This window comes from Pararge aegeria, chromosome 6 (genome assembly GCF_905163445.1).
Source record: "Pararge aegeria chromosome 6, ilParAegt1.1, whole genome shotgun sequence".
Lineage (NCBI taxonomy): Eukaryota > Metazoa > Arthropoda > Insecta > Lepidoptera > Nymphalidae > Pararge > Pararge aegeria.
This window is the reverse complement of record NC_053185.1, coordinates 15339743-15367692: the sequence shown is the minus strand read 5'-3', so window position 1 is coordinate 15367692 and position 27950 is coordinate 15339743. Positions and strand designations below refer to the sequence as shown.

Here is a 27950-nt window from a genome sequence, read left to right as displayed (position 1 = left end):
ATAAAAGAGGTAGAGAATATTATTAAATTATATTTTTTCTTTAATGCTTAAAAGTAAACGATCTGAGATACAGTAATACACATTAGAAACTCATATTCGAGGGCATTGACGTTAAATCCTCTGAAGGACTTTGGCTCGAACTAAATGAACTCAAGGTCTCGCGTGTCTCCTCTTTGATCTTCAAATGCTCGGTGCTCGAAGGGGGCCGGGGAGGGAGCGACCGGTCCTTGTCTCTGTGCTCTTTAGATTTGTCTTTGCTGCTGTGCTTGTGCTTGTGCTTATGTTTGTGCTTTTTCTTGTCCTTTTTCTTCTTCTTAGCCTGTAAATTTGTGATAGTATTAGAAATGTAAAGGTGTGTTTCTTTTCAGACAGGATTGCTCAACTGCAAAACCGATACTATTCGAAAATGAATATTTAGAATTAAATCTGACCAGGAAAATAAAAACCGGCGCTATTTTGCGGATACGAATGGAACTATTTTTTTCTAAATTTTTACTGTGACAAATGTATTGGAAATTCCATGTTAGTAGTAGGAATGTATAGGTGTGTGTTTCTTTACTTTTTCCTTTTAAATAAGATTGAACAGCGGCGTATCAAAACTATTCAACCTCGCCATATTGCGGATACAGATGGAACATTTTTTTTTATACTGATACAGAAATTCCTCTTTACGTACTGTTTTAGTTTATAATTGGGCGGGGCAACAACGTATTTCCGAGAATCCGTCAGAGATTTTTGCGCATAGAAGGTTCTAGGCCTCGCCATTAAAGTGGCATAAGAAGGCCGTCGGCTCCGAGAGCGAAGTGAAGTGACATCTAATCGATACTTTAGTAGAACAAGTGACCTAGTAAGCTACCATTCTGGACTACAATTGACCTGCGATTGGAAGTGGTTTCTGGAACCTTGTACTAAAGAACTGATTAAAGCCATCAGGTCTTATTCCAAATCTTCGAAGACACATACAGCGAGCATCAATAGCAAAATTTGTGGAAGACAACAATCGTTAGTACAGGATATTAAGCTTTGAAACTAGAAGCCTAAAGTTCATTTTACTTTAATTTTATAATATAAAAACTCCACTTCCTAGTATTTATACTTATAACACATTTGATACGATAATATTCTCACCTTAGGAGCTCCCAGGTCATCTTTATCGTGCCTGAACATGCCGGGTTCGAAGCCCACGGGGCCTAATGACCCCGAGATGCCGGGCAGGGCAACTGCATTATCGGACACAAACTCGCGTTTTGAATAATCCTGCGAAAAAACATCAATGTTGAGTATAATAAAATTACTTTATGTGATGATCACCGTCCGATTACCGGCCCAATACATGGCAAGGCAACATAGCTCGAAGAACCGATGGACGTTGGGGTCTTAAGGTGCTGGAATGGCGACCCCGTACCGGTAAACGCAACGTAGGTCGGCCCCAAACGCGGTGGACAGATGACATCAGGCGAGACGCTGGGAGCCGCTGGAGACAAGCGGCCCAGGACCGTGTATTGTGGAACTCCCTACAAAAGACCTATATCCAGCAGTGGACGTCGATTGGTTGAAATGATGATGATGGTGACATGGCGAGGGTCTTCTCTCAGAATGAGAAGAGTTTAGGCCTTAGTACAGCACGCTGGCTAAATGCGGATTGTCAGACTTCACACGCCCTTTAGAACATTACGCAGCGTGGTAACTAGTCACAGATATTTATAATAAGTAAGGTAAAGCAGTTTGAAAATTTAATGTATGTTCATAAAAATATTTCAAAATTAAGGAAAAAATGGGACTCCAATAGTTTGAACATTAGAAGTAAGAACGAACTTGCAGCGCCATATACTAGGTTACATAAAATTAATAATTCCTTTAAAAGAAATTTGTCTCTTAAAAAGTTCAAAGTTCAAAGTTAAAGGTAAGCTTATAGAAAAGTCATATTATATAAAGGACTGTGTAGTTGGTAAAAATGCATGGGTGTGAATTATGTTCTAACCAGGTTGCTCTTCTAATAATTTAAATGGCAATGTGAGATGAATAAAGATATTTTTGACTTTGACTTTTTAATAATTGACAGACCGAGCAGACGGCCATCTGATGGTACGAGGAAAACCGTTGCCTATAAACGGAGCAAAACTTCACAGAACATACAAGTCACGTCCTGTAATTACACAGCAATAATAATTTTCACTATTTAATACTAGAGCCAATTATGGAAAGAAAAGCATACTGTGTGACGGAGTGCTGTTGTGCAAAATTTTTTCTTTTAAATAATATGGTACATTTGTGAAGCACTTTGAGATTTTGTATCTACTAATTTTAAAAGATTTATTTATTATTTATTTATTTAATTAATTACATATTAAATAAATAAATAAATATTGTACACACAGCAACTACAAAATACAAATTTGTAAAAACTTCACAAGTTATTTATAGGTTATAGTTATTAGGTAGTTACATTTACATTGAAAAATACCTATGCGTAATTGTAAAACAATCCAATTGTTCATTGACTACTGAACTAGTATAAACTGTGTTTCAGTAGCCAGCCTTCCTCAATTATACCGGAAAAATTACAGAACGAGCAAATAGTGAGAAATTTTAACAAAAGGACATTTAAAATAAAATTTATAATTATAGACCGACTAACGGCCATCATACCGGAACACAGCAATGATAAGAACTAAGAAGCGCGGTAGTACTTCCCCGAACGAGCTGTCACAAAAAGCTTATACTAGCTCTACACTATAATACTTACACTACTGTACACTCTGATTGGCAAATCGTGGACAGTTGTGACATCAACATTATTGTCTTCCTCTTTAATACTCGATATCGGAACAGGTAGATTATCCTCCCTAGGCAGTTCGGGTTTCGGCACCGTTTCCATAAGACCTATGTCAACTTCACACTTCACAGGTATCTATGAACAGTACAAAATGGATTTGAAAATATATACATTTTAACAGAAATAGAATAATTAGATATAATGTCTCCCTCAGAATGAGAAGGGATTAGGATGTAGTCCACAACACTGGCCGAGTACGCCTTGGTATACTTCAAATGCTCTTGGGAACATTATGTAGAACTCTTAGCATCCAGGTTTCCTCGCGATGTTTTCCTTCGCCGTTAAAGCATATGATATATAATTTCTGAGGAAAAAAGGTAAAGGTTCGTGACGGAGATCAAACTCGGCCTACCGGAAAGCAAAGTCGAAGCTTTACCCACTAGGCCAATGTTTTTTTTGTAACCCATATGAAAGAAGAAAATTAAATACCGCGATTACAAACTTTACTAATCAGTTTAGGTAACTGGTTAGGTAACTCTAAACTTTAAGAAAAATATAAAACTTAAATAAAAGGAATATTAGAACGAACTTACACCAACACTAAGTTCTTGTAACGCGTGAAAGTACCTTAGGTACCAACCAAAATGTTTATCATACAAGGAACCACCTGTAGGTATATTGCTAAGATAGATATGCGTATAAAAACCCTTTTTAGGTTATTATTTTATAACACAGAGGTTATTACATAAAATTTGCTGTATAGCTTTGTTAGGTACTTATTATTTTTCGCTACATTTATTGTAATTTAAAAAAAACTATTCATCTTTCAGGTGTACCTTAAAGGAAATAATTTGTTCATAATCCAAGGCCCCAAGTCTGATATTGCTACTATGACTCAGTGGTCAATTAAAAAGAACTAATAATGGATAAAAGTTTTTAATTGAATTATGTATTACTAAAATGTTATATAGAATAAACATCGCAAATGTAACAAACGTTTAGATATATATGTATATATATAGCTTAATACAAAAAATATCAAGACGACAATGTGAAAGAAAAATTCTCTTCGAGAAAGAGCTATTTAGAGTATTGAGTTTTTTTTACAGTAGAAACCAATGAAAATCGCACCCAGGCTATCTTGATTTATACATGCAATACCAACGTGGGAGTTAATAGCTACTTTTTTGATTTCACCTCCCGGCTTGTCTTGCATAATAAATTACAAAAACTAAAAGCTGACGTACAGTAAAGTAAAAAAGATTGAGAAAAACATGATAACCAATTAAATATATATTGATAATCGATGCACTGTAACACCGTTTTTTAAGCATAATAAACTTATTTAGATAAGATGTTGTAATATAGGCACAGTATGCGAATAATGAATACGCACGTGTTAGGAAATAGGGAATTATAGCACTTTATCTATGATAAACCCGATGATTATATTAAATATATCAACAAATCATAGTTTGTATACTCATTGATAGTGTATTGAAAATAGAATAATGGCCTTTAGTAGATTGTCAAAGAAAAATATAGGATCTATGGCGGGAGACGCGAGTTTGACAAGATAGATTGGCGGGAAAGAAAAGTTAGCACGGATTTAGATTAATGAAATGAGAAAAGGAGATTTTACGTAAAGTATTGTGGACGTTACAAATTGGGAATAGATGATTTATAATGGAAACGATATACTTAACTAAATGTTGTTATGGCGGAACAAGAGTCGTATATACTGGTGATGGTGTTGATATAAGTTGTGGGTACTATGGTCGTACCTGATGTTGCATCAGATAAGTATATCTCATCCTTTGGATTATTTAGATATCATATATGGAGCCCTAGCAATATTTTACACAGACAGTTTATGTAGCAGAGGTTGCTGTATACAAACAACTTGTTCCAAAAGTCCTGATGTTATAAGTGATCATAATAGTTATGTTTGACCTGTCTTATATGTCTTGTATCAAAGGGCCTAGCGTTATAACATATGACAATGTTGTAATTGTGTTTATAAGTCTTGTTTTAATTGATTGAATAAAAGAGCAACGGTAGAGTTTCTTGCCACTGGTTTTTCTCTGCCGAAGACAGCATTCCGAACTGGTAGTAGAGTCATTTGAAGGTAACAAGTAATATGAATTATAGAGAAGCTTAATATACAGTATTAGAGTCAGTCCAGTTGTTTTATTTCACTCCTTGGGAAGTCAGGTTTATAGAGTACAGACCCACAACACTGCTCTAAAGCAGGTTTGTGGGCTTTAAAGATGTCTTTTATAAAATGAATACTTTAATAGTAAGGAAGAATAGTAGTCATTAGAATAAATAATTACTGCTAAGAAACTAGGTATTTAGCTTCAATAATACTGTTAATTAATGAAAGATCTAAGTGCCATCCTGAACATTGTGGGTATTGAAGTTAATATCTGAATACCTTGGCCTTCCATTCTTTATATTTTTTTAGCACACGCATAGTCTGCGTACATTATGCAATTCACACACGCAAATACATTAACTCACAAGTGCGCACCGACGGAAAGACGCACGCACGAACGCACGCATGCGTTTTTATAGTTTATACTTATTAATAATTGCTCACTAACCACCCCCTGTAACACGGGTTGTCCTAGCACAGACTGTGAGAAATAATTTTATGTAAGTTGTATTATATCGTATATCTACTCTTTAAATCCTCTAAAAATATTTTGAAACAGTTAACTTAAAAATAAAAATAGTAAAGTGATCGAAGAAAAACATATTCCAGTGAATTTTAATAATTACTCTATACATTATGTTAATTATTACTACAATAAATAATTCTTTCATTTATACTTAGTTTATTAGTTATATACTTAGTAATAAATGATATTAGGTTACTAGAACTGGCGGTTTTAATGTTAGCAGTTAGCTAAATATTTCAGAATCATATTATGGGAGTAGATAAAGTTTTGTATGCAACAGTTGTGATTAATATAAATGTGATTGATATTTAGGTATTGAAACACTCCTGCGATAAACCCACATTCGTGTTTTGACACCCTTTACTATACAATAGTTTCACCAATAACATTGTTTTTAAAGTAAATTTAAAAGCATAAACTTATTATTATTATAGAACTTTTAACAAACTCTTAGCACTTAATAGGATATGCAAAGGAGACGTCCTATAAAGTGCTGCCCAAAGTCTATCAACCTGAGACGTAGGTGATAAACCTCATTTACTTGTATATATATGTGTAGTTATAAAATAATACATATGTAGTTATCACTTTTCAATAATCTATACTAATAATGAAACTGAAGAGTTTGTTTTTTGTTTAACGCTGTAAACTCCTTAACTGCGAGTTAGATTTCATAAATCTTTTTTGCATGATATGTAGCTCAATTATTGAGAAAGGTTAGGCTATTAACATCACGGTACTTGGGACCCGAGTAAGGTAGGGATGAACGCAAAACTAAATCACAGTAAAAACGTGGGCGGTATTGTATATATTGCGTATGAAAGATTATAAAGGAAACATTTACTTATCAGACGGTACATGAAGTCGCGAGGAAATCCTAGTGAAAAAAATATAACTGGACATTGAACATTGAAATCCTTGATCCCTGATCAGGGATCAGCCTATCGGTTATCCCAACACACCTCTATTTTTTTGTGACTCCAACTGCAACAGATAACCTCCTTAGGTTATCATTTTTAAAGTTTTTTAACGTTTTAATCAGCTATGTCAAATTCAAAGGCAATCATTTTATTTAATACTGTGTCCGCCACGCAGTTTACTCGCATTGAAGTGGACAAGTAAAAAAAAATATTACCTTCTTTAATAAACGATCTGGTAACTGACCAAAAAATATATATTTCCAATCGGAAATCACACTTCCTTTCTCTCTTTTGTAGAGAGCACGCGTCATCTCTCAGAATAAGAACGGTTTAAGCCGTAGTCCAACATGCTGGCCAAGTGCGATTGGGAGAAATCCCTCACCTTTGAGGACGTTATGGAGAACTCTAAGGCATGTGTAACTAACTCTCATTGTTACTTCATAAAAACGATAGAAGATATACTATCAATCCTACTTATATTATAAATGCGAAAGTTCGTATGGATTGATGGATGGATGTTTGTTACTCTTCCACGCAAAACTGCTAAACCAATTTGACTGAATTTTGGAATTGAGATAGATTATACCCTGGATTAACACATAAGCTGCTTTTTATCCCGAGAAAATGTACGGCTCCCGCAGGATTCATGAAAAACAAAGAAAACCGCGTAAAAAGCCGCGGGCAACAGCTGGAGAATATGAGTGATGACGAATATGAGAGAATATAATAATAGAATAATGTTTTAAGCGCCACAAGTCTAACTATCTATTACATTACATCATACAGGTCTCCTAACGATGGTTTCCTTCACCGTTAAAGCAAGTGACATGACCATTTGCTTAAATTAAAAATGCACAGGACTCCGAAAATTTAGAGATGCGTGCCCTAGATCGATTTCTGTCCCGGAAAGGAATCTGAAGCCCTAGCCGCCAAATTATTTTTTGTTCATTTTTACCCATACCTTTTATTTAAAAAACGTGTAATATGCATGTTGTTAGTGCTCTTAAATAAATAAATAAATAAATAAATAAATAAATAAATAAATAAATAAATACCTCATCAATCTCTTGCTTAATAACAGGCTTGGATTCCATTTCCCGATCGCGGTCCCGCCTTTCTCTGTCCCTCTCCATTCTCTCTCTTTCCCTCTCTAGCCTCTCTCTTTCCTTGTTGTGCATCTGTTTCATCATAGCTTGTATCTCTGGCAGGGGGACGCAAAGTGGCCGTTTCAGACCATATAATGTGTAATACAAATCTACGAGATCGCATCTCAATCTTGCATCGTTTGATAGTTGGCTGTTTATTTGGTTCCAAAGTCTGTGAACGAAATACTTAGTAATTTTGATGATTGTAATTACGTTTATTAGTTAGTTAGAGCCGCTTGCGTGTAACTTTGAAGTAATTAAGTATTAAATATGCACGGTGACATCCTCGTACAACAGTACAGTGCACCAGAGAGCTAGTTAATATTTGCAATGGCTTCTATTGGTAAAAAGTATTAAGAAAATTAAATTAATATGTAAGTATTAAGAAGATATCCTATATCAAGTGTCAGCGGCGCAGAGCGACGGTGGTAAAAATTCAATCAATTGGGATCGTTTCATACGGAAAAGAATTTTGGAACAGGTACTTAATTTTAACGTTTGCTTTAAATTTTTTTGTTACTGTTAATTGGTTTATTTTGAATACTGCTTAATGTCTCTTATAACCTAAAACTCTCAACAATCCTCTTACCTATGGACAACAGCTTCGGTATCCAGTCGATGTCTTTGGGCGCGTTCGAAAGGTGGCATCGTGACAAGTAAACGAGCCAACCCGTGTCGTACACCTGGATCGGGATCATTCTCCACCGCCGTCAATAGTGACGACAAGTCTTCCGGTTTGCCGTCTACACGCACGAAGTCAACTAGGCATTCGAAAGCTGCCAGTCTTATGTCTAGAAACAGGTTTAGAGCTATTGTTCGGCCAAGCCTTGGTACGAAGCTTGTTCCAGACGTATGATTAACGTTTGTTTCGAATGCTACAAATTGATCTATATATCTTGTATATAAATAAATAAAAAAACGTTACTCACCAATATACTGTCCATACTGAGCATACGCTCTAAACACAGTCGGAATACTCGGCAAATGTCCACATTGCTGTAACCTGCGTATAGCGCGCAAACAGCTGACCGACACAGTGTTCTTATAACACGGGAGAACTTTCTCCAAGTTTAAAACGCGCGTTATCTCTTCGAGAACTAATTTTGTGTCCGCCGACAGAGAATCTGCTGTTATTGGCGCACCCTGGGTATAAATAAATTAAGATAATATATTTACACGTATGATAACATCAAGTAAGTCGCAACTCTACAGTCCCTCTGATTGGCTGTTGCCGTTAATATTGAATTCTGCGCATCGGAACGCACGAAGTTTGAGAAGTCAGTTTACTTTGGACTATTATCATTACTTCACCAGATTGACGTCCACGGCTGGACATAGGTACTTTTTACGATGTTCCAATATCCCGCCCATTGCCACTTCAGCTTCCCGACTCGTTGAGCTATGTCAGTAATGCCTGTTTTCACTAAACCTAGGAATCGCCTAAACCGAATGCCTTTAATTCTTCGAACGATTGATTCTTCGGGCGATATCTATAGAAAAAAACGTTACACCAACTCTTAGGTGATAACTTTTGGACGAAGATAGATGTTGGCCTCAAAATATCCTTAGATAACGCGTTACTTGTGTATTCGTCGTTAGTGAAAACGGGTATAACTAATTCTTCTGCGGATCTTTTAATTTCTGATTTGATGACGTCTGAAATAAAATTATCTGAGTGCTGCCCGCTGAGTGTTTCTGAACCTCTTTCTGAGGCCCATAGTAAGCGACTGTGTTTCTGATTCGGACTATATTAGAAATAAAAATACTCACAGGCTGTAAAACAGCTATAACTGGTGTGATAGTGGCAGCCAATGCGTCCACAAGTGACGCCTTGTAATAGTTGTCCGAGAAATGGTTCTTTGAATTGTCATTGTACTTGAACAGGTCTAGAAGGAATCTGACAACTTCTGGCGGACATATACCGTGTATATTCCTCAATCCTGTACAAAAAAAGTCAAAAACTCGTTATTGAAAACGCATATATATTATATTGTGGCATGTGGTAACGGCAAATCAGAATACAGTTGACTAAACTCTTACATTTCTTAGTTGTGCGTTTTTAATTAAAGCTATTAAATATCACTTGTTATAACGATAAAGGAATCATCACGAGGAAACCGGCATTCCTACGCGAAATCGGTTGGATGGTAACTAGCCACGGCCAAAGCCAGACTAGAGAAGATTTATAAATTATAAATTCCCAAATTGCCTCTCACCGTTGCGCCAGGGGGGTCGTCAAAGTATGATGAAGTAAATTGAGGAATCCTTACCAGCCATTGCCACTGGAATGGTTTTCTGCAAGAAGTAATGTTGGAGATTGTCGAAGTTATTCTGTTTTATAATATGCGGCGCTGCAAACGAGCCGAACATTTTGCGGAATATCGTCAACATGGCCGGCGGGCCTGCCCATGAACTTATCATGGCGTTTGCCACCTACGAATACAATGATGAATGGTTTTTAATAAACTGAACATAATTTCAGGGACGAAGTTAAGTTTATGTAAAGATTATCCACTAAGCCTCCGCCTTTTTACACGCTTTATATTAGCTTCACCTGTATGTATATAACCGACCCCTTTAAGCTCGATTTTGTCGCACTTTGAACGGTCAGATTCCTTTCAAACTTTGTAGACATATCGAGGACCGATGACAATACACTAATCTGAGAAGATTATTCCAATTTTCACTATAAAATAAGATTTTTTACTAATCACTACAGCGCCATCTAGAGCAAAATGTAAAAAACCTATGGCGTTCGCGTACCTAACACCTCCACAGAAAACATTAAGCTACTAGATGGTAGAGGGCGTTAGCTGTTACTTTTTTAATTTGTAAAATAAGATTTTTGTTCATTTATATAATTTTCAGCTATAGACACTAAGGCAGGTATGATGTTCATTTTAATTTCCAACCATTATCTTTAACTTCTCTCTTTGATCTCTATTTATCTCTTTGATGGTGAATGGGTTACGGATTAATTTTGCTCTAATAAAAATAATAGGTCAAGAAAAACTAAAAAAAACTTATATATTTCCCATACGAAACTTGTAGGCAGATCATTTAACTATCTGGTTTATTTGAAGTTATATAAATACTGTATAACTTAAAATAAACCAGATAACGCTTCATCCTAGTATTGCTAATGCCTAACGACAAAAAAATATTATATACATTTTTTTTATGGTTTATACTTTCAAATATTCCAATTTTAGTACTTAGGAGTCTAAATAAACCGTATAAGAAAAAATATTCTTTTGCTAAAATTTACTTTACTTTAATTGCAAATAACTTCATATGTTTATTGCTAATTCAAATATGTTTATTAGTTGTTCCGTAAATTACCTACAACTCTATCTCGTGACATCATTACAACGCACATACAACCCCAATCGATTTTATTTCTTCATATTATAAACTATGCGATCTCTAAAATGGGTCCGAGAGAGTCATTGAGAGATAAATAAAATAATGACATTCTATAGCCAATACATATTTGAAAATTTAATGTATGTTCACAAAAATATATCAAAATTTAAAAGAAAATGTGACTGCAATAATTTGAACGTTAGAAGCAAAAATAAACTTGCAGTGCAGTACACTAGACTACACAAAATAAGCAAATAATTTAAAGGAAATTGTATACAATTTTACAATAAATTACCGGCTGATATCTTGGGGATGTCACTAAAAAAATTCAAAGTTTATATTAAGCGAAAGCTTATAGAAAAGTCCTATTGTAGTATAAAGGATTACGTAAACGATAAAAACCTTGGGTGTGAACAATTGTTCTAACCAGGTTGCTTCTTAAATATTTTCTAATGAAAATGTGAGATGGTGATAACAAAAAGAACCCCCGGCTAAGTTGTTGTAGGCTTCTTCTTAGACCAGGGCGCGTTTGGAACCCTCGTAGCTTTAGTTTTAAGTTTACTATTGTAGTTATCACCATCACTACTCACTGCTATGTACACATTTTGTATATAATCAACGCATCAAAAGTGCCATCTATGTGTATATTTGAATAAAGAAATATTTGACTTTGACTTTATGATAATACCTTTGTCAAACAGTGGGCTGCTCTGCATCTAATCTTGTAATACGTTTGCTCATTCTCTATGGTATCAGTCAAGGCCTTTCTCGTAGCGGGTTCGGGATAGTTATGAAGGGCGTCTATAGCCTCGCTCTGAGCTGTGACGTCACGCTCGTGACGTAATTGATATTGCCATTGGTAGTCCGGCTGGGATATCACGGTACTCCGTAGTAACGACATTTCTGGGTCCAAACGTATCCATAGCACAGGAGAGTCACTGAGGTAAGAATTAATTGATCAGTTCAAGAAATAAAAAAATGCTTAAAAAGCTACAATAAGATATTCAACAGCCGTACGACACACTTCGGCTCTTTTTTATTTATACGCACTGCTGATATTTGAAATTATTTTCAAGAGGAAACCGAAAAACAATATAAACAAATCATTCACTCACTCCATAGCAGAAAGGTCCATATCCACTTCCTCTCCAGTACACAAAGGTATCTTTTTCTTCTTATTTCTCCTACTTTTGCTGTGGCACGTGATATCGGCTTTTACCACGGTGTTCTCAATTTGCAACGTATGTTTGAATGTCCCATCCAACTCCTGAAGTTGCACCAATAGAGGCCCCACATATTTCCTGATCCCCCGCTCGTGAACAGAGTCTTGACGTATTTCTAGTTCTATTGTATTTCTGTAAAACGCATGACATTTTAGGAGTTTTCCTGGCTGCTTTAACGTATCAACTAGCAGTGATTGCCTAGTGGGTGAGTTCAGAGCAGATTTAGATCCCGGGCCGCACCTCTGTCTTTCGGAGGTATGTGCATTTTTAATTTAGGCAATTAAAATATCAACTTGCTTAAACGGCGAAGGAAAACATAAAAGTTCAAAGTTTGTATTAAACGTAAGCTTATAGAAAAGTCCTATTATAGTATAAAGGACAACGGTAGCGATAAAAGAGCTTGGGTGTGAATTATTGCTTTAACCATTGTAAATGACAATATGAGACGGTGATAACAAAAAAGAACACCTGGCACCCGGAACAGTTTGTTGTGGGCTTCTTCTTAAACTACGGCACGTTAAACCTCGTAGCTTTAGTTTTAAGTTTACGAATATGGTTTTCGCCATCATATCACTACCGCGTACACATTTTTCTTGTTATTAACGCATCATAAGTGCCAACTAAAAAAATATATTTATGACTTTTTTTTACTTTATTGTGCATGACTAGATACGAACCGAAAATATTACCAAACATTTCTAACGTTTTTGGAAGTAACATTTTCATTTATTTGTTAAACTCTAAATTACGATTTCTTACGAGATCAAATTACTTCCGACAATCTCATTTGTAATGTACAACAAGATTGCTCCCGACGTTTGTTTGTTAGTTACAATGTATATTTTGAAGTACCGTACTAGTTTTAAAAAATGAAAATTTACCAACCTCTTCCTATTGAAGACAGACGTCAGTTGAAATTTAGCATGCCCTCCAGTCCGGACCCATTGATCAACGAACACAGCCATATCCTTCCCAGTAACAGTGAATATCGCTTTCACAAACAAATTGGTGGACAACAACAGCTGGCCCCAGAAACCGCTACCGATCTTTGTGTTAGCCGCATTAGTGGCTAACGACAGCTGTTTGTTGAACACTTGCAGTAGTAGCTCTTGGCCTATCCTCTGTTCCAACATTCGGAGTACAAGATGGGATTTCTTTCGCATTACCTGGTGAAAAGGATTTATATCTCATGAGCACTTGTTTATTCACAAAATGAAGTTGATTGATTGCTTAGTCAGGGCGTGAAGGAATTGCAAACAAACACACTTTCGCATTTAGAATATTAGTAAAGATTAACTATTATTAATGAATCGAAGTAATTTTTTCCCACAAAGCTGAAATTAACCTCGGTACTTCTACGACGGACTTCACCTTCCGGTTTAATACTGCGCTGAAACTGTTTATGGGATTTATATCGGAATATCTCGAATAAGCTATTCAATTGGTCATATGGTAGCCTTTAGGGAAAGCAATTTCACGTTCCGGTACGATCCAACAGAGTTCCCTTTCGGGAGCACCGATTTCGGTGCCCGGAACGCACCTTTAACTTTTCAACTATGTGCGATTTTAATTTATGCAATATAACTTGCTTTAACTGTGAAGATCGTGAGGAAACATACACGAGTAAGAGTTCCCATAATGATCCCACAGGCTGCCTACGAGAGATTGCTTGCAACAATAAGATCTCCTTTTATTAACTACATGTTTATTATTATAAGTGTTGCTTCTCTTTTTTCTTAAAAGGTTCTTCAAGTCAACTAATCCGGATTTGCATGCTTTGTACTCATCGAGAAGGCAGAATCGTATACACATGCTAAATAGTAATATAGTTTATATTAGAGTCAGCCAGTACACTTCATATATGCATAAAAGCACTGCCTACCCTAACATTTTTGTATGTCTCATAAATTGTTTATTGTTTATTGTTATTAGGTACACAAAACAGGTTATAACTAAAAGTAGATCTAAATATAAGTAATAACAAGTTTTGTTCTAAGCTACAACCCAAAGTATGTGTACACAACTTGGAATTAAATTAAGCAGAGAGTAAAGATAAAATTAAAGTTGAAACAAAAAAGAAACACTTAAATAATAATATATATTAGGGTGGCGCAAAAAAAACGACTATTTTTTTTTTTTGAGTCTCGGATGAAATAATGTTAGTTTTTAATGTTTTAAGAGCCCTCTCCAAAGGACAGCTCAAAAAAAAATTTTTAAGAGGTCACTCCAAATTTTTTTAAATTTCGAAAATCGTCGAAAATCGAATTTTTTTTTTTGTTTTTAATTTTTTTTCTCGTTACGGTATAATTGTATAGACCAAAAAAAAATAAGTTTCTGAAAGTTTCAGTTAAAAATTTTAATTTTGAAAGGTCGCTCATAATTTTTTTTAATTTATTAGTTCATTAAAATACTGTAAAAATGTTGTAGTTGATTAAATAAAGTGATAAAATTAGAAAAAAATTGTGTTTTTTTTGTTATCCTTGATTTTTAGTTCATCTCGTGGTGTATTTTTATAGATTATTGTACTAAATAAAGGAAAAAAAATGGCCGGAATTTTAATTTTAATATTAAAAGGTCACTCGAAAAAATCTAAAGTCATTTACTAATAAATTAAAAAAAATTATGAGCGACCTTTCAAAATTAAAATTATTAACTGAAACTTTCAGAAACTTATTTTTTTTTGGTCTATAAAATTATACCGTAACGAGAAAAAAAATTTAAAAAAAAAAAAAATCGATTTTCGACGTTTTTCGAAATTTAAAAAAATTTGGAGTGACCTCTTAAAAATTTTTTTTTGAGCTGTCCTTTGGAGAGGGCTCTTAAAACATCAAAAACTAACATTTTTTCATCCGAGACTCAAAAAAAAAAAATAGTCGTTTTTTTTGCGCCACCCTAATATATATATTATTTCCCTAAAGATTATGTGGAATAGTGCTTAATAATTTGATTTTTAAAAATATTTATCCTTTTGTTAAGAATGTCAATATTATGATTACTTGATGATCAATCATTATAAAGGCGGCACATGCGAACGATGGGATTGTAAAAGGAAGTATTGTTCTTGTAGACACTCAGGGAAAATGGTTTAAAATATTTTAATAAAGTAAAAGGATTTTTCCATTTCATGCTATATTCCTTCTTTATGCAAACCCTGGCCAATAACCTTGTGCACGCCACTGGAGTCAGCTGTTGATTGTCAGTTTTGCAATCAAAAATTAAAAAAAAATCCGTACTTCTCAAGCTTATTGACCTACAGCCTAGACCCGTGCCCGGTAGTGACCTGGTATTCAATTTATAACAAGGATGATTTCAAATAAGAAATGAAATATAATGGGAATCGAATCTTACCTCAACATACCTCGGTGACATAGTATGTACATTCCTAACGGGAAAATAGTAAACGTCCTTGAGTTCAACTCGAGCTCCGCTAGCGGGAGGCTGCCATGGGTCAAGTACCATTCCACCATACTGCTCTTCGTAACCTACTACCTAGAAACATTTATGAAATTGAGGTAAGCATTTACAAAAATTCATTGATGTAAATATCAGTAAAAACTAGTTATTTGTGTTTTGATTCTTAGTTTGACTGCACGCATCGAAAGCCTCACATCATAAGGTCTTATTAAATTACGTGACTTAACTGTCTCGACGTTACGCCACGATTATCAATAAGAGGCTGGGTCACACGTCAATCATCAAAAGGTGATACGGCCCACCAATACGGAAATAATTAGCCCACCAACCCGCATTGGAGCAGGGTGGTGGGTATATGCCCTAAAACCGTATCTCCTGTGAGATACGAGGCACAGAGCAGTGGGACACTAACAGGCTGCGGATGATGATGGTAATAAAAGTTAAAAACTCTGCTTACCTCTTGCAATTCCTGGTGTACCCAATACCTATACTCGTTGTTTCCAAAACATTTCTTCGAATATAATCCACACAAATACTCGGGTATTCCTTTGGCCAACCACAAGTCTGACCAATTCTGCATAGTTATGAAACAGCCAAAGAATTGTTCGGCCACTGCTTGGGCCATGGCCTTCCTGCTTACGTACGTTTGATCGATTATAGCAATGGAATGGAGTAGATGGGTACTTAGTATCGACATCGTTGTATATGCGGTTGAGTCGTCTTCTGTCTAAAAATAATATTTTTTTTTTTCAGTACCAATTATGTAGTAATTGTAACTCGGAAAAGATAAGTAAGATATTTTACAAACATTCCGTCAAACTGCAGAACAGTTTGTTGACGGGATCTGCATGGCTAGCATGTGCAAGAGACAAATATCTCCAAAGGGAAAGGATACAATTTTCTTTTCCTACAGCTTTATCAACTCTCAGAGCACTGGCGCACAAGTGGACATAATTTCCAAATAATATATCTATAATAATAAACGGGGGTAAATTCTGCTATTCCATGTTCCTTTGCTTTAGCAGGTGGATAGGTTAATTATATCTCCTATATATCGGGGATATAATCGGGGGATGGGCTTCGTCAGCATTGGTCTGCAACTTGTCTAGGAGAAGGAAGATTCCAAAATTAAACCCGGAATGGTTACTCCGTTAGGCGCGGATGGGTCCAACCTGTCTAAACGGCCATCTCCTGCAGCCGACCTGGTTCTACATGTATCGACTTATCGTTCCTGTGGATCAAACAGCTAGGCCGAGTTGGTGGTGTAGGTCCTGGGCAACCCTACATCTCCTCAAAATCGTCCCCGGCGATGCACTGTCTGTGAAAGAAGTGTCGCTTAGACGGTTTTTGAACCGTTTCTCAAGACGTAGAGGCCATTGATTGATTGATTCATTGATTGATTCATTGATTCATTGATTGATTGATTGAATCGGGGGATATCAATTTTGTCTCCTGCATGTGCACCTGATGGCTAGTCCAGCAGCATTTTTCTTAGTACTCACTTCATCCACAAATACTTGTTTATAGCAAGGGTAGGGATATCTGGTAGAGAGTGTCTCTTCGTAAAACTCGAACGCCTCGTGTAGATACCGCACCGTATTCTTGAGTATTTGCATGAGATGCGGCAAACAATAATGCGTCACTTCGTTCATGTGTGGGTCGACGTATGTTTCAAACGGTCTGAAAATTTCATAAATTTCTGAATGGTCCAAAAATACAGGGTTAAATGAAAATACAAGAAAGGTTTCGGCCTTGTAGTTCATAACATAACAACTAACAACTTTTGTTTTACGACTTATCTAAATTTATTATTAATTTATTTCATAAAAAAAACAAACATGTTATTTCTCTGACACTTAACCTCCACTATAATAACATTGCAGTAACCAACCCAATATTAGAAAAATCAGTTTAGAATAATTAAATAAGTTATATTACCCAATAGCCACAGCAATGTTCGGAGCACACGCTGGAGTGTTTACCACGTAATGGAACGTCTTCCGTCTGTGATCAGGTGTATACACCACATCAAGCATCTCCCCACAAGATACTGCTGTGAGGGCCTCGTCCACTGTAAACTCCAGTTTCCATGTACAAGGTTCAGCAAAACTGTCCACACAAGGAAACCATAACCTGGCTGAATGGCCATATGTGAACATGTGGGCGGATTTCTAAAAAGGAAATCCAATATAAAAAAACTATCTGTTGCGTTTATATTGGGATTAAAAAAAACCTCTACAAACCTTTATTTTCCTGGGATAAAATGTATCCTCAAATTATTTCTATACAAAATTTCAGCAAGATACATAGTAAGTACATAGTTTTAAATAACAAATTTCACAGATAACTTTACCTGCTTATTATTCTTCTAATCCCTTATTAGAAAAGAGGCCAATGGCAAAACGTAATTTCTTAAATTCTTACAAAATATATGTAAAAAAAATTGCGAAGCTTCACTCTAACTGATGTTAATAGATCAATTATTAATTAAATAGAAATATTTACCTCAACCAAAGTCCCCTCGCCCTCAGGCACAACAAAATGCATACCACCCTGAGGCGACTCCAGTGAAAATTCAATGCCTATCCTAAGCCCCCTCCCTTCTCCCACCAAGTGAGCAGCATCATCCGGCACTTGTATGTGAAGCTCGCCAGAGTTGTGGTCTGGATCAATTTTTTGTGCAGCAGATAAGTGATACTGGGAGAACACTTCCAGGGATCTCCTACAAATAGATTTTTATTTTAAATTAATTATTAAAGGAATTCAACATGTTGCCTTGCCTCCCAGATCATAATAATACATTAGTCCTCGTCCTTAACCACTAAACATGATATGAAGATTACCAAACAGCATGAAAGCAGCCAGATAGTAATCCCATTTATTTGTTTATTTATTATTTATGTACCATAAATAGTTAATGAGAACATATGATACATGAAGTGTACAAAGGATAGCTTATCTCTATAAGAGATCTCTTCTTGCTACCCCTGGAAGTGAGAAAGATGATTTTATTGTTCTTATAATCAGCTGAGAGAAAATAGGGTGTTACTAAAAAAAAGCATTTATTCTCTGAATGATTGGGCAATAAGCAGATTTGCAGAATTCACCAGATTGGGTTTATATGGGTATTATGGGTTTATATGCCTTTAAAAAAAACTTTATTATTATTATTATTATTAATTTGGAGTTAGGTGCTCCATTGAGAAACTTTTCGAAGATGTCAACAAGACAGTTCTTCAGTTTATTTTACTAGATTTATTTAAAACTTATTATTGCAGATACCTCATTAAAAACCCAAATACAATACAAAACATATAATAAAGTGTTTATGTGTAGAAATAGCCCAGAGAGGTAAAAGAGTAAAGGAAGCAATACAATGCAGTAAATGTTAAGTTTCTTTACTCACGTGTTGGGATCACTCTGGCATATATCCAAGAAGGGGTCAAAATATTGAAAGTTTGCTTCATACTGGTCATTTAGACAGACACGATAAATGCGACACTGCTTAGCATTGAGCCTGATGTAACGCAAGTTATCTGTTAGTGGTACTATTGTCAGTTCCACGAATCCCTTAAAACAAACATAATGCATTAAAATTAATTTTTATCAGAATACATTTTGAATAGTGGATAGAAGCAAGCATTAAGTACTTCACAGAAGTCTGTGATATGCAATGAACAACTTACAACAATTGTTAAGTGATTTACTTGGTACCTTTGCTAAAACCTAAGAGAAGTCAATAGTCGAAGAATAAGCAGGGCGGAGCCCAGTAATATAACATAAAATGTAATAAGTCAAGACAAAAGCTAGATTTTACGAAAATTATATTATAGTAATAGGGTAATCTTACTTACAATGACACTTCTCCTCTCAAAACTAATGCCAGTTAAACTGAGAATTTGATGGGCTGTAAACATAAAATAAAAACATGATTACTCGGTATCAAATTGATATTAAAAGATCGCAATGTAAGTTATACTTATAATTTGAATGGGCGACAATTGTCGCCTGTCCTCTCCTTCTTCATTGTTTCAAATGAGACATTTTATTTAGCTCCTTTAATCATTTAATCGATTTAAAACCAAAATGTAAATCAACTCAATTCTTGTTTATGGAACCAAAATGTATCAAATCACCTACAAATTAAAAACAAATCTCCAGTATCTGTGTCAAATCTATGACAAATCTACTTCCACAGCACAGCCCAGTATAAGCCCAGTAAATAAATGAAATTTTACTGGACAAAGAGAATATAATCACGTTTTAAAACTGGATTTACATTATAGCTCAACCAATGTAAGGCTAGCCACACATACGCAATAAAATGGTTGTCAACATAAGTTTGTCAATTTAGCTTTTGCCCACGAATTATTCCTCGTTTATTGATGTTTTTACAGAATTCTGTAGGAATACTAATATTATCTATCTTTAGGATAAAGGAGCTGTATCTAACCTTTTTGGTAAATGTTGTGAAGATCGATTTCGCTGCTAAGCTTTTTATATGTAACAATTTTCTTTTTAAGTATGTAGAAACAGTGTGCTTTTCAGGATTTAAAATATCCTACTTCCATCTTCAGGATGCAAGCTACCAATGTGCCTTTCAAAAAGATCAGTGAAGATTAAGCCAAACTTAAAAAACAAACTAACACACTTTCGGAATTAACATGATCGATCGCAAATGACCATTCAGAGGACCTGCTACGGTTTAGTATATAAGTAATATTATTATAGATAGTAACTAGTTATTTTTTTGACTAGATATTATTCTTTACCTACCTAGACGTTGATGGACAGTGGTAATAATTTTAAATGGTTGCTGGTATGACTTCTGTGTGATAATTTTTTTAGTCTGTGAAGTTCATTTCGTATGTCAAAATAAATAGGAAAGAAGTCGGAGATTACGATTTTAAATTTATAGCTTTACGATTATTGTGCCCTAAATTATGTATTCTACGCGAATGTTTCATATGAAAAATAGCCCTTAAAACAGTTTTCATGTTTACTTTTGAACCTACCAATCAATATGTGGGACTCGCCTTATTTAACTGGTTTGGTTCTGTATATATTTTCTTTTCAAATTATCGCGATTAATTCTCGCACTTCCAATATTTGGAAATTGGACGTTGAAGGAGGACAAATCGTTGACGGTAACTCGTTGCCACAGGTTAGTACTTTGTGTTATATTTCTATGTTTTATATAATCAGAGCAATGAATAGTATGTATTCAATATTGTTGTACAAATTGTCACAATTCCACTTTACATTTTTATTCAATAAACTTGTTAGCCTTGAATGGAAGAAGTTTCTTATGGAATTAAATGCCCTGCAATATGCTTAGAATTCTAATTCTTTCTAACAAGTTTTACTTTCACTTTCATATTAAACTAGTAAAAATTAAAATTTTGTTAAGTACTTTAGTTATATGTTTATCTTATTTTTAAAATTGTGTATGGTCAGGATCGCTCAGTAAAACAAAATTTGAACTCTACTAAATCAACTGGGCGTAAAGCTACATTGTTTATGCTCCTTTTTCAATGAATGGGCTAAAAATAAAAATTAGCCCAAAGATTTCTAAAAATACTAACCAAAATACTAAAAATAACTGTAAGATGTGTGGCCTAGTAAATATTTAAATGGGTCTATAATTGTGCCTATAAAGGTTAATTAAGAACAATAATGTGATGAAAAAAACAAGTAATCTTACCTGCAATCGTTAGTAAAAAGGTTTAACAGTTATAGAACCAATATAAAAGTAGGGGTTTCCTGTACATTACAAAATTATCCAACATATTGAAATAAAAGTATAAACTTTGGACTGCAGTGTCCCTTGGAGTCCCCTTATTGTAAAACACGAAGAAGAACCTCTTCTGAGGTCTTGCTAAAATTATATTGTAATGGTGAAGTGGTTGAAGTGGTTTGGTCCATACTCTTACCTAAAACAAATACTATAAACTCTGTTCTGTTGTTAGTAAAACTAAATTAAAATTTTCTCATGGCACCATTATGATGTATGTACACCTCTCTCTCCTTTACAGACTGAAAAGTAAAGAAGTTTGTTCCTATTTTGCTACCTCAGAGAGAGAAGTAGAGATGTTGATACAATGTACACTGAAAAAAAATTAACTAATAACTAATATAACCTAACTTTTACAGGATGCTAATGATAAAACCAAGAATGGTGAGGAAGATACAGTGTTTAACATAGTTTCATCAACTGTCTACTATGGCAACACTTGGACTAAGCATGGCTTTGACATGTTTTGTACTGATTGCCAGGTGTATGAAAAGCAGAGGTAAAATTAAATTTGTTCTAGTTCCATTTTATAGTATTCATGACTCTCAGAACATAAATATCGCACTGAGGCATGTTAAATAATAATATTACTATAGATTAAGTAAGGTTAATATTCATTTTACAACACCACTTCCATAATTCTTTCATGCAAGAACATGCATGATGGCAGATACATTTTACACTACCTATATGTTTATACCTAAAACATTCTAATATACCCAATAGTTGTTGATAAGTTAGATGGCATTGGTTGCATACAAGTTAATGATGGACTTAAAAATTTGTAACATTCGTATTATTACACTGTTTGAAAATTGGGAGCAGTGGTAGGCTACCACTAGTGGTTAACACACCTCCCATTTGGGGGCATATTTAATTTGAACAGTAAAACATCACTTGCGTCAATGGTAAAGGAATATATTGTGAGGAAACCATGGCAGAATTCTCCAAAAAGTTCTCTAAGGTGTGTGAAGTCTACCAATCCACACTGGTGGACTATAGTCTACACAATTCTCGTTCCGAGAGGAGACCAATGCTTTGTAATGGGCTGGTAATGGTTTGATATTGATGGTGATGATGACTATGAAAATAATGCTCTAGGGCTAGTGGAGAAAACAATGGCAACTCTGAAACAAGGGAAGCAAATGGCAGCGATATTGATGATGAGTACTTGGACTGTGGCAAATCTGTCAATTTTACATACTATGACAACCTTGTGGGAGTACAAAGGCGTCACAGACATCCTAATGTACCGGAACCTCAGGTAATTTTTTTTTAATTTGAAAACAGATCAGGTTATTTTTCATATGGTTATTTATGGGCCTGAGAGTGGAGACAGGAGAAGGTTTATCTCTTTTTTGTTTTATTTGTTGTCAACCAAGCAAGCAGAATTGTGAGGCAAGTAATTCAATATTAAACATTCTTACTGTAGTCGCATAATGCTACTATTTTGATTAGATGAATTTGAGCTAATTTTTATGTGAAATTCCTAAAGTGTTTGAACATAGGAGACAAATTTGAAACTAAGATGGATGGATTAAATACTACCCAAACTTAATTAAACAATACAGACAATAATAACATACAGTGGTTTGTATATAAACCATACAAGGTTTAGTTATCTAGTAATAGTTTTTCACACGGTCGAGCTATTTTTTAATTATTATAAAATATAATTGCAGGTTGCCCTTATATTCACAAAAAAGAAATCATTTAAGAATGGTGTGACAGAACTGGACATAATTGCGTTAGAGAAACGCTTGAAGAAAGCGAAAAGGGAGAAACCAAAGTCAGTGCAACTATACAACCAAATTGGTAACTTTTGGAGGATCAAGGGTGATACTAGACTGTCAATTGAGTGCTTCCGACGGGCACTTGCAGTGTCACCATATAACTCTGAAGTAAGTTAATAATAGGGTAAGAAATAATTACTTATTACCATGAAACTAAGTCGCTAAAACTGCAACTTTGTTGGAGGGACCAAGTTCGATTCAGCACACACCTAATTACTTTTCGACGTTATATGCGTTCAAAAGAAAAAAATATAACCTGCTTTAACGGTAAAGGAAAACATCGTGAGGAAACCTTCACGTTCGAATCTGAGAGTTCTCCATAATGTTCTCAAACGCGTGAGAATTCCACCATCGCAAAACGCATTCAGCACGGTGGTAAACTGAAATTATCTCATTGTGAGAGTAGACTTCTTAGGCCTATTTTGTTTATATACAGGATCCCGGTAGATTGGTCCCGCGTTATAGGAAAACACGTTGTGGAAGTATTCCTTTATAACTCAAATAAAGGAATACTTCCACAAAAATATTATACATATTATTACAAAAATATTCATTTAAGTCAACTCGTTAAAGGTGGTTTTAACCGAATATTAAGAAAAAGTCTTAAATACTTTGGTTTTACATCTCAAAAGATGTTGTTATCACATATTTTCGAATCTTTTGTTAGTTTTGGTAATTGGCTGATTTGAATAAACTTTCAATCAATACTTTACATTTACAATGGCATTTCTGTTATAACTACGCTATTCAGCTTTGCATAGTATTTACTTAGGTACTATTATTGTTTTTAAGCCAACCAATCCTCTGGGTATGATGAGCAAGCCAACGAGAAACGTAATACGATAAGAATATTATATGTATATGTACATATTATTATTTCTAATTAAAGCAATTTGAACTATCCCATCATACCCCGTGTCACTGATTGTATCCCAACATACTAAATATGTCCAATCGGAAAACCATGGAAACCAAGCATAATTAGATAAATAACTTGAAAAAAAAATGTATATAAAGCAAAAAGATCCACACTGTTTTAACATCAGTTAGATAAAGTACACTTTAAAATTACCCAATGTAAAATACAAATATGCTAGCGGTTGCCTCCAAATCTGATGCACTGTCCAGGATGCCAGCTAGCAATATTAAACATTAGAAGTAAGAATAAAATTACAATGCAATATACTAGGTTACATAAAATTCATAATTCGTTTAAAGGAAATTGCATAAAATGCTACAATAAACTACCCATTGACATCTTGGAGATGTCTCTTAAAAAGTTCAAAGTTTGTATTAAACGTAAGCTTATAGAGAAGTCCTATTATAGTATAAAGGACTACGTAATCGATAAAAAAGCTCGGGTGTGAATTATTGCTCTAACCAGGTTGCTCTTCTAATAATTTTTAATGACTATGTGAGATGTTGAAAACAAAAAAAAAACACCCGGCTAGGTTTGTTGTGGGCTTCTTCTTAGACCAGGACGCGTTTGGAACTCTCGTAGCTTTTGTTTTAAGTGTACGAATATGGTCATCGCCATCATCTCATTACCGTGTAATACTCATGTAATGTACGCATCAAAAGTACCACCTAGGGCCTACTTTAATAAAGATATTTTTGACTTTGATTTTGATTATATACCATGACATATGGCACATAATATTGCTAGCTGTCATCCTGAACAGTGCATCGAATTTGGAGGCCACCAACTTTAGTAACTTTATTGCAAATCTAACATTCTGTCCATTCAAAGAATCCTAAGAACGTTTGCTAATGCTCCCTGGTTTACACGCAACACTGAGATCCATCATTACTTAGGTGTGGCAACAGTAATCGATGAAATTTAATAAATAAATAAATAAATATACTACTACGTCTGAAGCGAGCAGAAGTTCTCGATACTGTACAGACTTGAGGACACTAGCCCTCATAACTGCAAAGTCAATAAGAATTGCAAAAAATCTACTTACAGTCTATCGACTGATTGTAGATGTCAATATAGAAAAAATATATTTGTACAGTTTTTATGCTGAACATAAGTAACGAAGAAACAAAAACACATAAATTCACACTTTCGTATTATAATAATAGTATGGATATTATCAGGTGCTGCTAAACTTAGCGCGGGTCCTATTCACGCTTCAATACCTCGACGACGCGATCTTTCTGACGCGACGCTCGCTGGAAGTGCAGCCGCCAGATCGCAGCGCGTGGCAGCAGTACTTCACACTCGGCGAGATATTCAAAGCGTATGGACACTATCAGGTAATTTTAAACGCAGATAACTATCTCGACGACGTGGCGTTTGTCGTGGCGCTCCACATAAGTGCAGACACTGGTTAAGATTGTGTGACAACAGGGAAGTACTTTACGCTCGGCAAGATATTCAAGGTGTATGTTCTCAATGACGCGGCGCTTGCTGGGAGTCCAGTCTTCAGACCGCAGCGCGTGGCAGCAGTACTTCACACTCAGCGATATATTTAAAGCGTATGGACACTATCAGGTACTTTAAATCGCAGTTAATTAATTCGACGTCGCGATCATTTTGTCGCGACGCTCGCTGTGTGTGCACACGAGAGAGCACACGTGTGTGTGCACATGAGAAGAAATTCAAGGACACGGATCATTTCGAAGATGCGATCTTTTTGTCGCGGCGCACAGTGATCTTTCTAACGTTGTTATAATGATTGCAAACAATTTTTTTTTATTGATATCAAATAATCCATACGGTTTATATAATAAAAATGCATATAATTATGTGATTGGCATATTTATGTCACAGAATGTATATATAAATATGCCAATCTTTTGAAATTCCGATTTTGATCTTCTCGCAGGAAGCGGCGGTGCACCTCAAACACGCACTAGACTTGCGACCAGACTTCGAGCCCGCGCTGGCCGCGTTGAAAGACATGGAGAACACACCCGAGGCCTCTGTGCACGTGTACACGCTAGTTATCATCGTTTTCTTGGTAAGTTCAAATAAAAGGTACTTCTGAAGTCTATACTTCACTGTAATAGGTAAAAGCCAAACAGTGTTTCGGAGATATAAATACGTTTTTATGATTTAATATTAAACCATCTGAAACACTAAATTTTTTCTCACATTGAATAAAGTAGATACTAATCTTCGTTATATTTGAATGTTCGAATCATTCGAGTTGCGGAGGCTTATTTCGCCCCCTTATATCTGATTTTGGGGTACTAAGAAGCTTATATGTAACTCTTCTACCTTCCCATTTTATTAAGTAATACAAAGTGTAACCGAATTACTGTTGAAGGGTGCATAAGTATATTTCATAAGGAATCACCTTATATAAATATTAAATCAAAAGAAGTAGATTTATTTTTCCATACAAACTAAATTCTAAGCGACAACCCTATTGAAGATAAAAGACCGACACACGCATGATACCTACTTTAAGGGACAGGAGTCACTCGATTTTAATTTTACATGTGATGCTAGGGCTGTACCTGAAACATTCAGTAAAAACTGTGGCAGTGCTTTACTCAAAACCTGTTAGCGTTTCGGCTTCACAGTTAAGTCTCAGAGACAGTTAATAAAGCATGTGAAGTATTATTTTGGTTTTCATTCACACGAAACGTGCGTAGAGGGTACACTGCCGAAGATCTTTTTGGTGTGAAGTATAAGGATCGAAGAAATTATAAATTACACTATACTGATTCTCCCGCTTTTCGCGGAGTATAGCGTATTAAGCCTAATTTCCATAATATACCATGGATTTCTGCAAAGTAACGCCTGCTTATATCCAATAAAATATGTGCGTTTTAAGCAATTAAAATATAACTTGAAAAACATCGCGAGGGAACGCCGATAATTTTTGTGGTAATGGGTTTATACGATGATAATAACGAAGGTTTTTTTTGTAACATTACGCACAGGTGATGGGCGTCCTGTTAGTGATACTGTCGTCGGTCGACTGCGGCAGCGACGCGGACGATCACAAAACGCAACAGCGTCACTTCAACCGCGCGATGGCAATGCGTTCGTTGCGCGGAGTTGCGTTACCGGGCTCCCGGGGACGTAAGAAAGGCGGCGCGTAAACCCCAACGGTAATACACACGGCCCTGAGTTTACAACCTCTGCAAGTAGGAAGCAGGCGTTTTTCCATCATTATTATTGATAAAGACGTTAGGGCGGACGCGTAACGGCCAGAATACACCGAAGACAGCAGCGCAGAGCATTTTAATATTTTATTATTTACCCAATGTAAATTCAAACGTAATTAGTGGTAACAAGATACAAATTGTAATTTGTATCTTGTTACCACTCGATCGACTCGATCTCTAAACATTGAAATATGTATCTTATTACTACTGCTTACGTTTGAATTTACGTTGATGGTTCTACCCTGTCGTCCCGGAGTATGGTAGCTTTAACTGACAAGACGGCATGACAAGAGATTTAGGAATGATCAATCAATAAATAATCCATAATGACATAATCTTAAAGTTGAAATTTAAATGGACTCTGCCGATTGCGTTAACTAACTTCCATGAACGTGTTCAAATAGCAAGAATAGTTGCTACGACGCGAAACTGGAGCGGGACGTATCACGATGCCAGGATTTTATTTTTATCTTCCAGGTTAAAATACAATTTAAAAAAGTATATACAACGTGTAACGAAATAACGAAATAATAACGATGACGCATAAGTATATTTAATAAGGAATCACCCTGTAAAGATATTAAATCAGAAGAAGCATATTTATTTTTCCATTAAAACGAATTCAAAATATTCTGCTTCCTTATTACCCTATTAAAGATAAAAGACCGGCACGCGCATAGTACCTAGGCTACGCGACGCTTACATAA

At 35.3% G+C, this 27950-nt stretch overlaps 2 protein-coding genes across 2 annotated transcripts; one reads left to right on the top strand and one right to left on the bottom strand.

Moving 5' to 3' along the window:
• Positions 1 to 14: 14 nt before the first annotated feature.
• On the bottom strand, positions 15 to 19555 carry LOC120624447 (transcription initiation factor TFIID subunit 2). The gene is made up of 19 exons (XM_039890993.1): positions 19512 to 19555; positions 19383 to 19437; positions 18935 to 19098; positions 18034 to 18250; positions 17467 to 17699; positions 17031 to 17208; positions 15986 to 16255; positions 15463 to 15603; positions 13000 to 13280; positions 12007 to 12246; positions 11580 to 11829; positions 9796 to 9958; positions 9296 to 9465; positions 8455 to 8668; positions 8115 to 8316; positions 7436 to 7697; positions 2747 to 2911; positions 1129 to 1257; positions 15 to 319 (listed from the first exon to the last, which is right to left on the bottom strand). The coding sequence occupies exons 1-19, from the start codon at positions 19553 to 19555 to the stop codon at positions 83 to 85; spliced, it is 3615 nt and encodes a 1204-aa protein (XP_039746927.1). The 3' UTR covers positions 15 to 82.
• An 866-nt stretch (positions 19556 to 20421) lies between these two features.
• Positions 20422 to 27750, top strand: LOC120624465. The gene is made up of 7 exons (XM_039891027.1): positions 20422 to 20692; positions 21682 to 21821; positions 22424 to 22586; positions 23005 to 23223; positions 25219 to 25377; positions 25950 to 26084; positions 27016 to 27750. The coding sequence occupies exons 1-7, from the start codon at positions 20552 to 20554 to the stop codon at positions 27175 to 27177; spliced, it is 1119 nt and encodes a 372-aa protein (XP_039746961.1). The 5' UTR covers positions 20422 to 20551; the 3' UTR covers positions 27178 to 27750.
• The last annotated feature ends 200 nt before the right edge of the window (positions 27751 to 27950 follow it).

Bases quoted from the DNA above. Each gene is read 5' to 3' on its own strand.
- LOC120624465 (XM_039891027.1), top strand. From the start codon at position 20,552: ATGTGGGACTCGCCTTATTTAACTGGTTTGGTTCTGTATATATTTTCT. The intron at 21,822-22,423 runs GTAAAATTAAAT...ATAATGCTCTAG, and splicing joins CAGGTGTATGAAAAGCAGAG to GGCTAGTGGAGAAAACAATG. The intron at 22,587-23,004 runs GTAATTTTTTTT...ATATAATTGCAG, and splicing joins CTAATGTACCGGAACCTCAG to GTTGCCCTTATATTCACAAA.
- LOC120624447 (XM_039890993.1), bottom strand. From the start codon at position 19,555: ATGAAGAAGGAGAGGACAGGCGACAATTGTCGCCCATTCAAATT. The intron at 16,256-17,030 runs GTGAGTACTAAG...TATTATTTTTAG, and splicing joins AACAAGTATTTGTGGATGAA to ACAGAAGACGACTCAACCGC. The intron at 8,669-9,295 runs GTGAGTATTTTT...ATTTATACCCAG, and splicing joins TTATAGCTGTTTTACAGCCT to GGTGCGCCAATAACAGCAGA.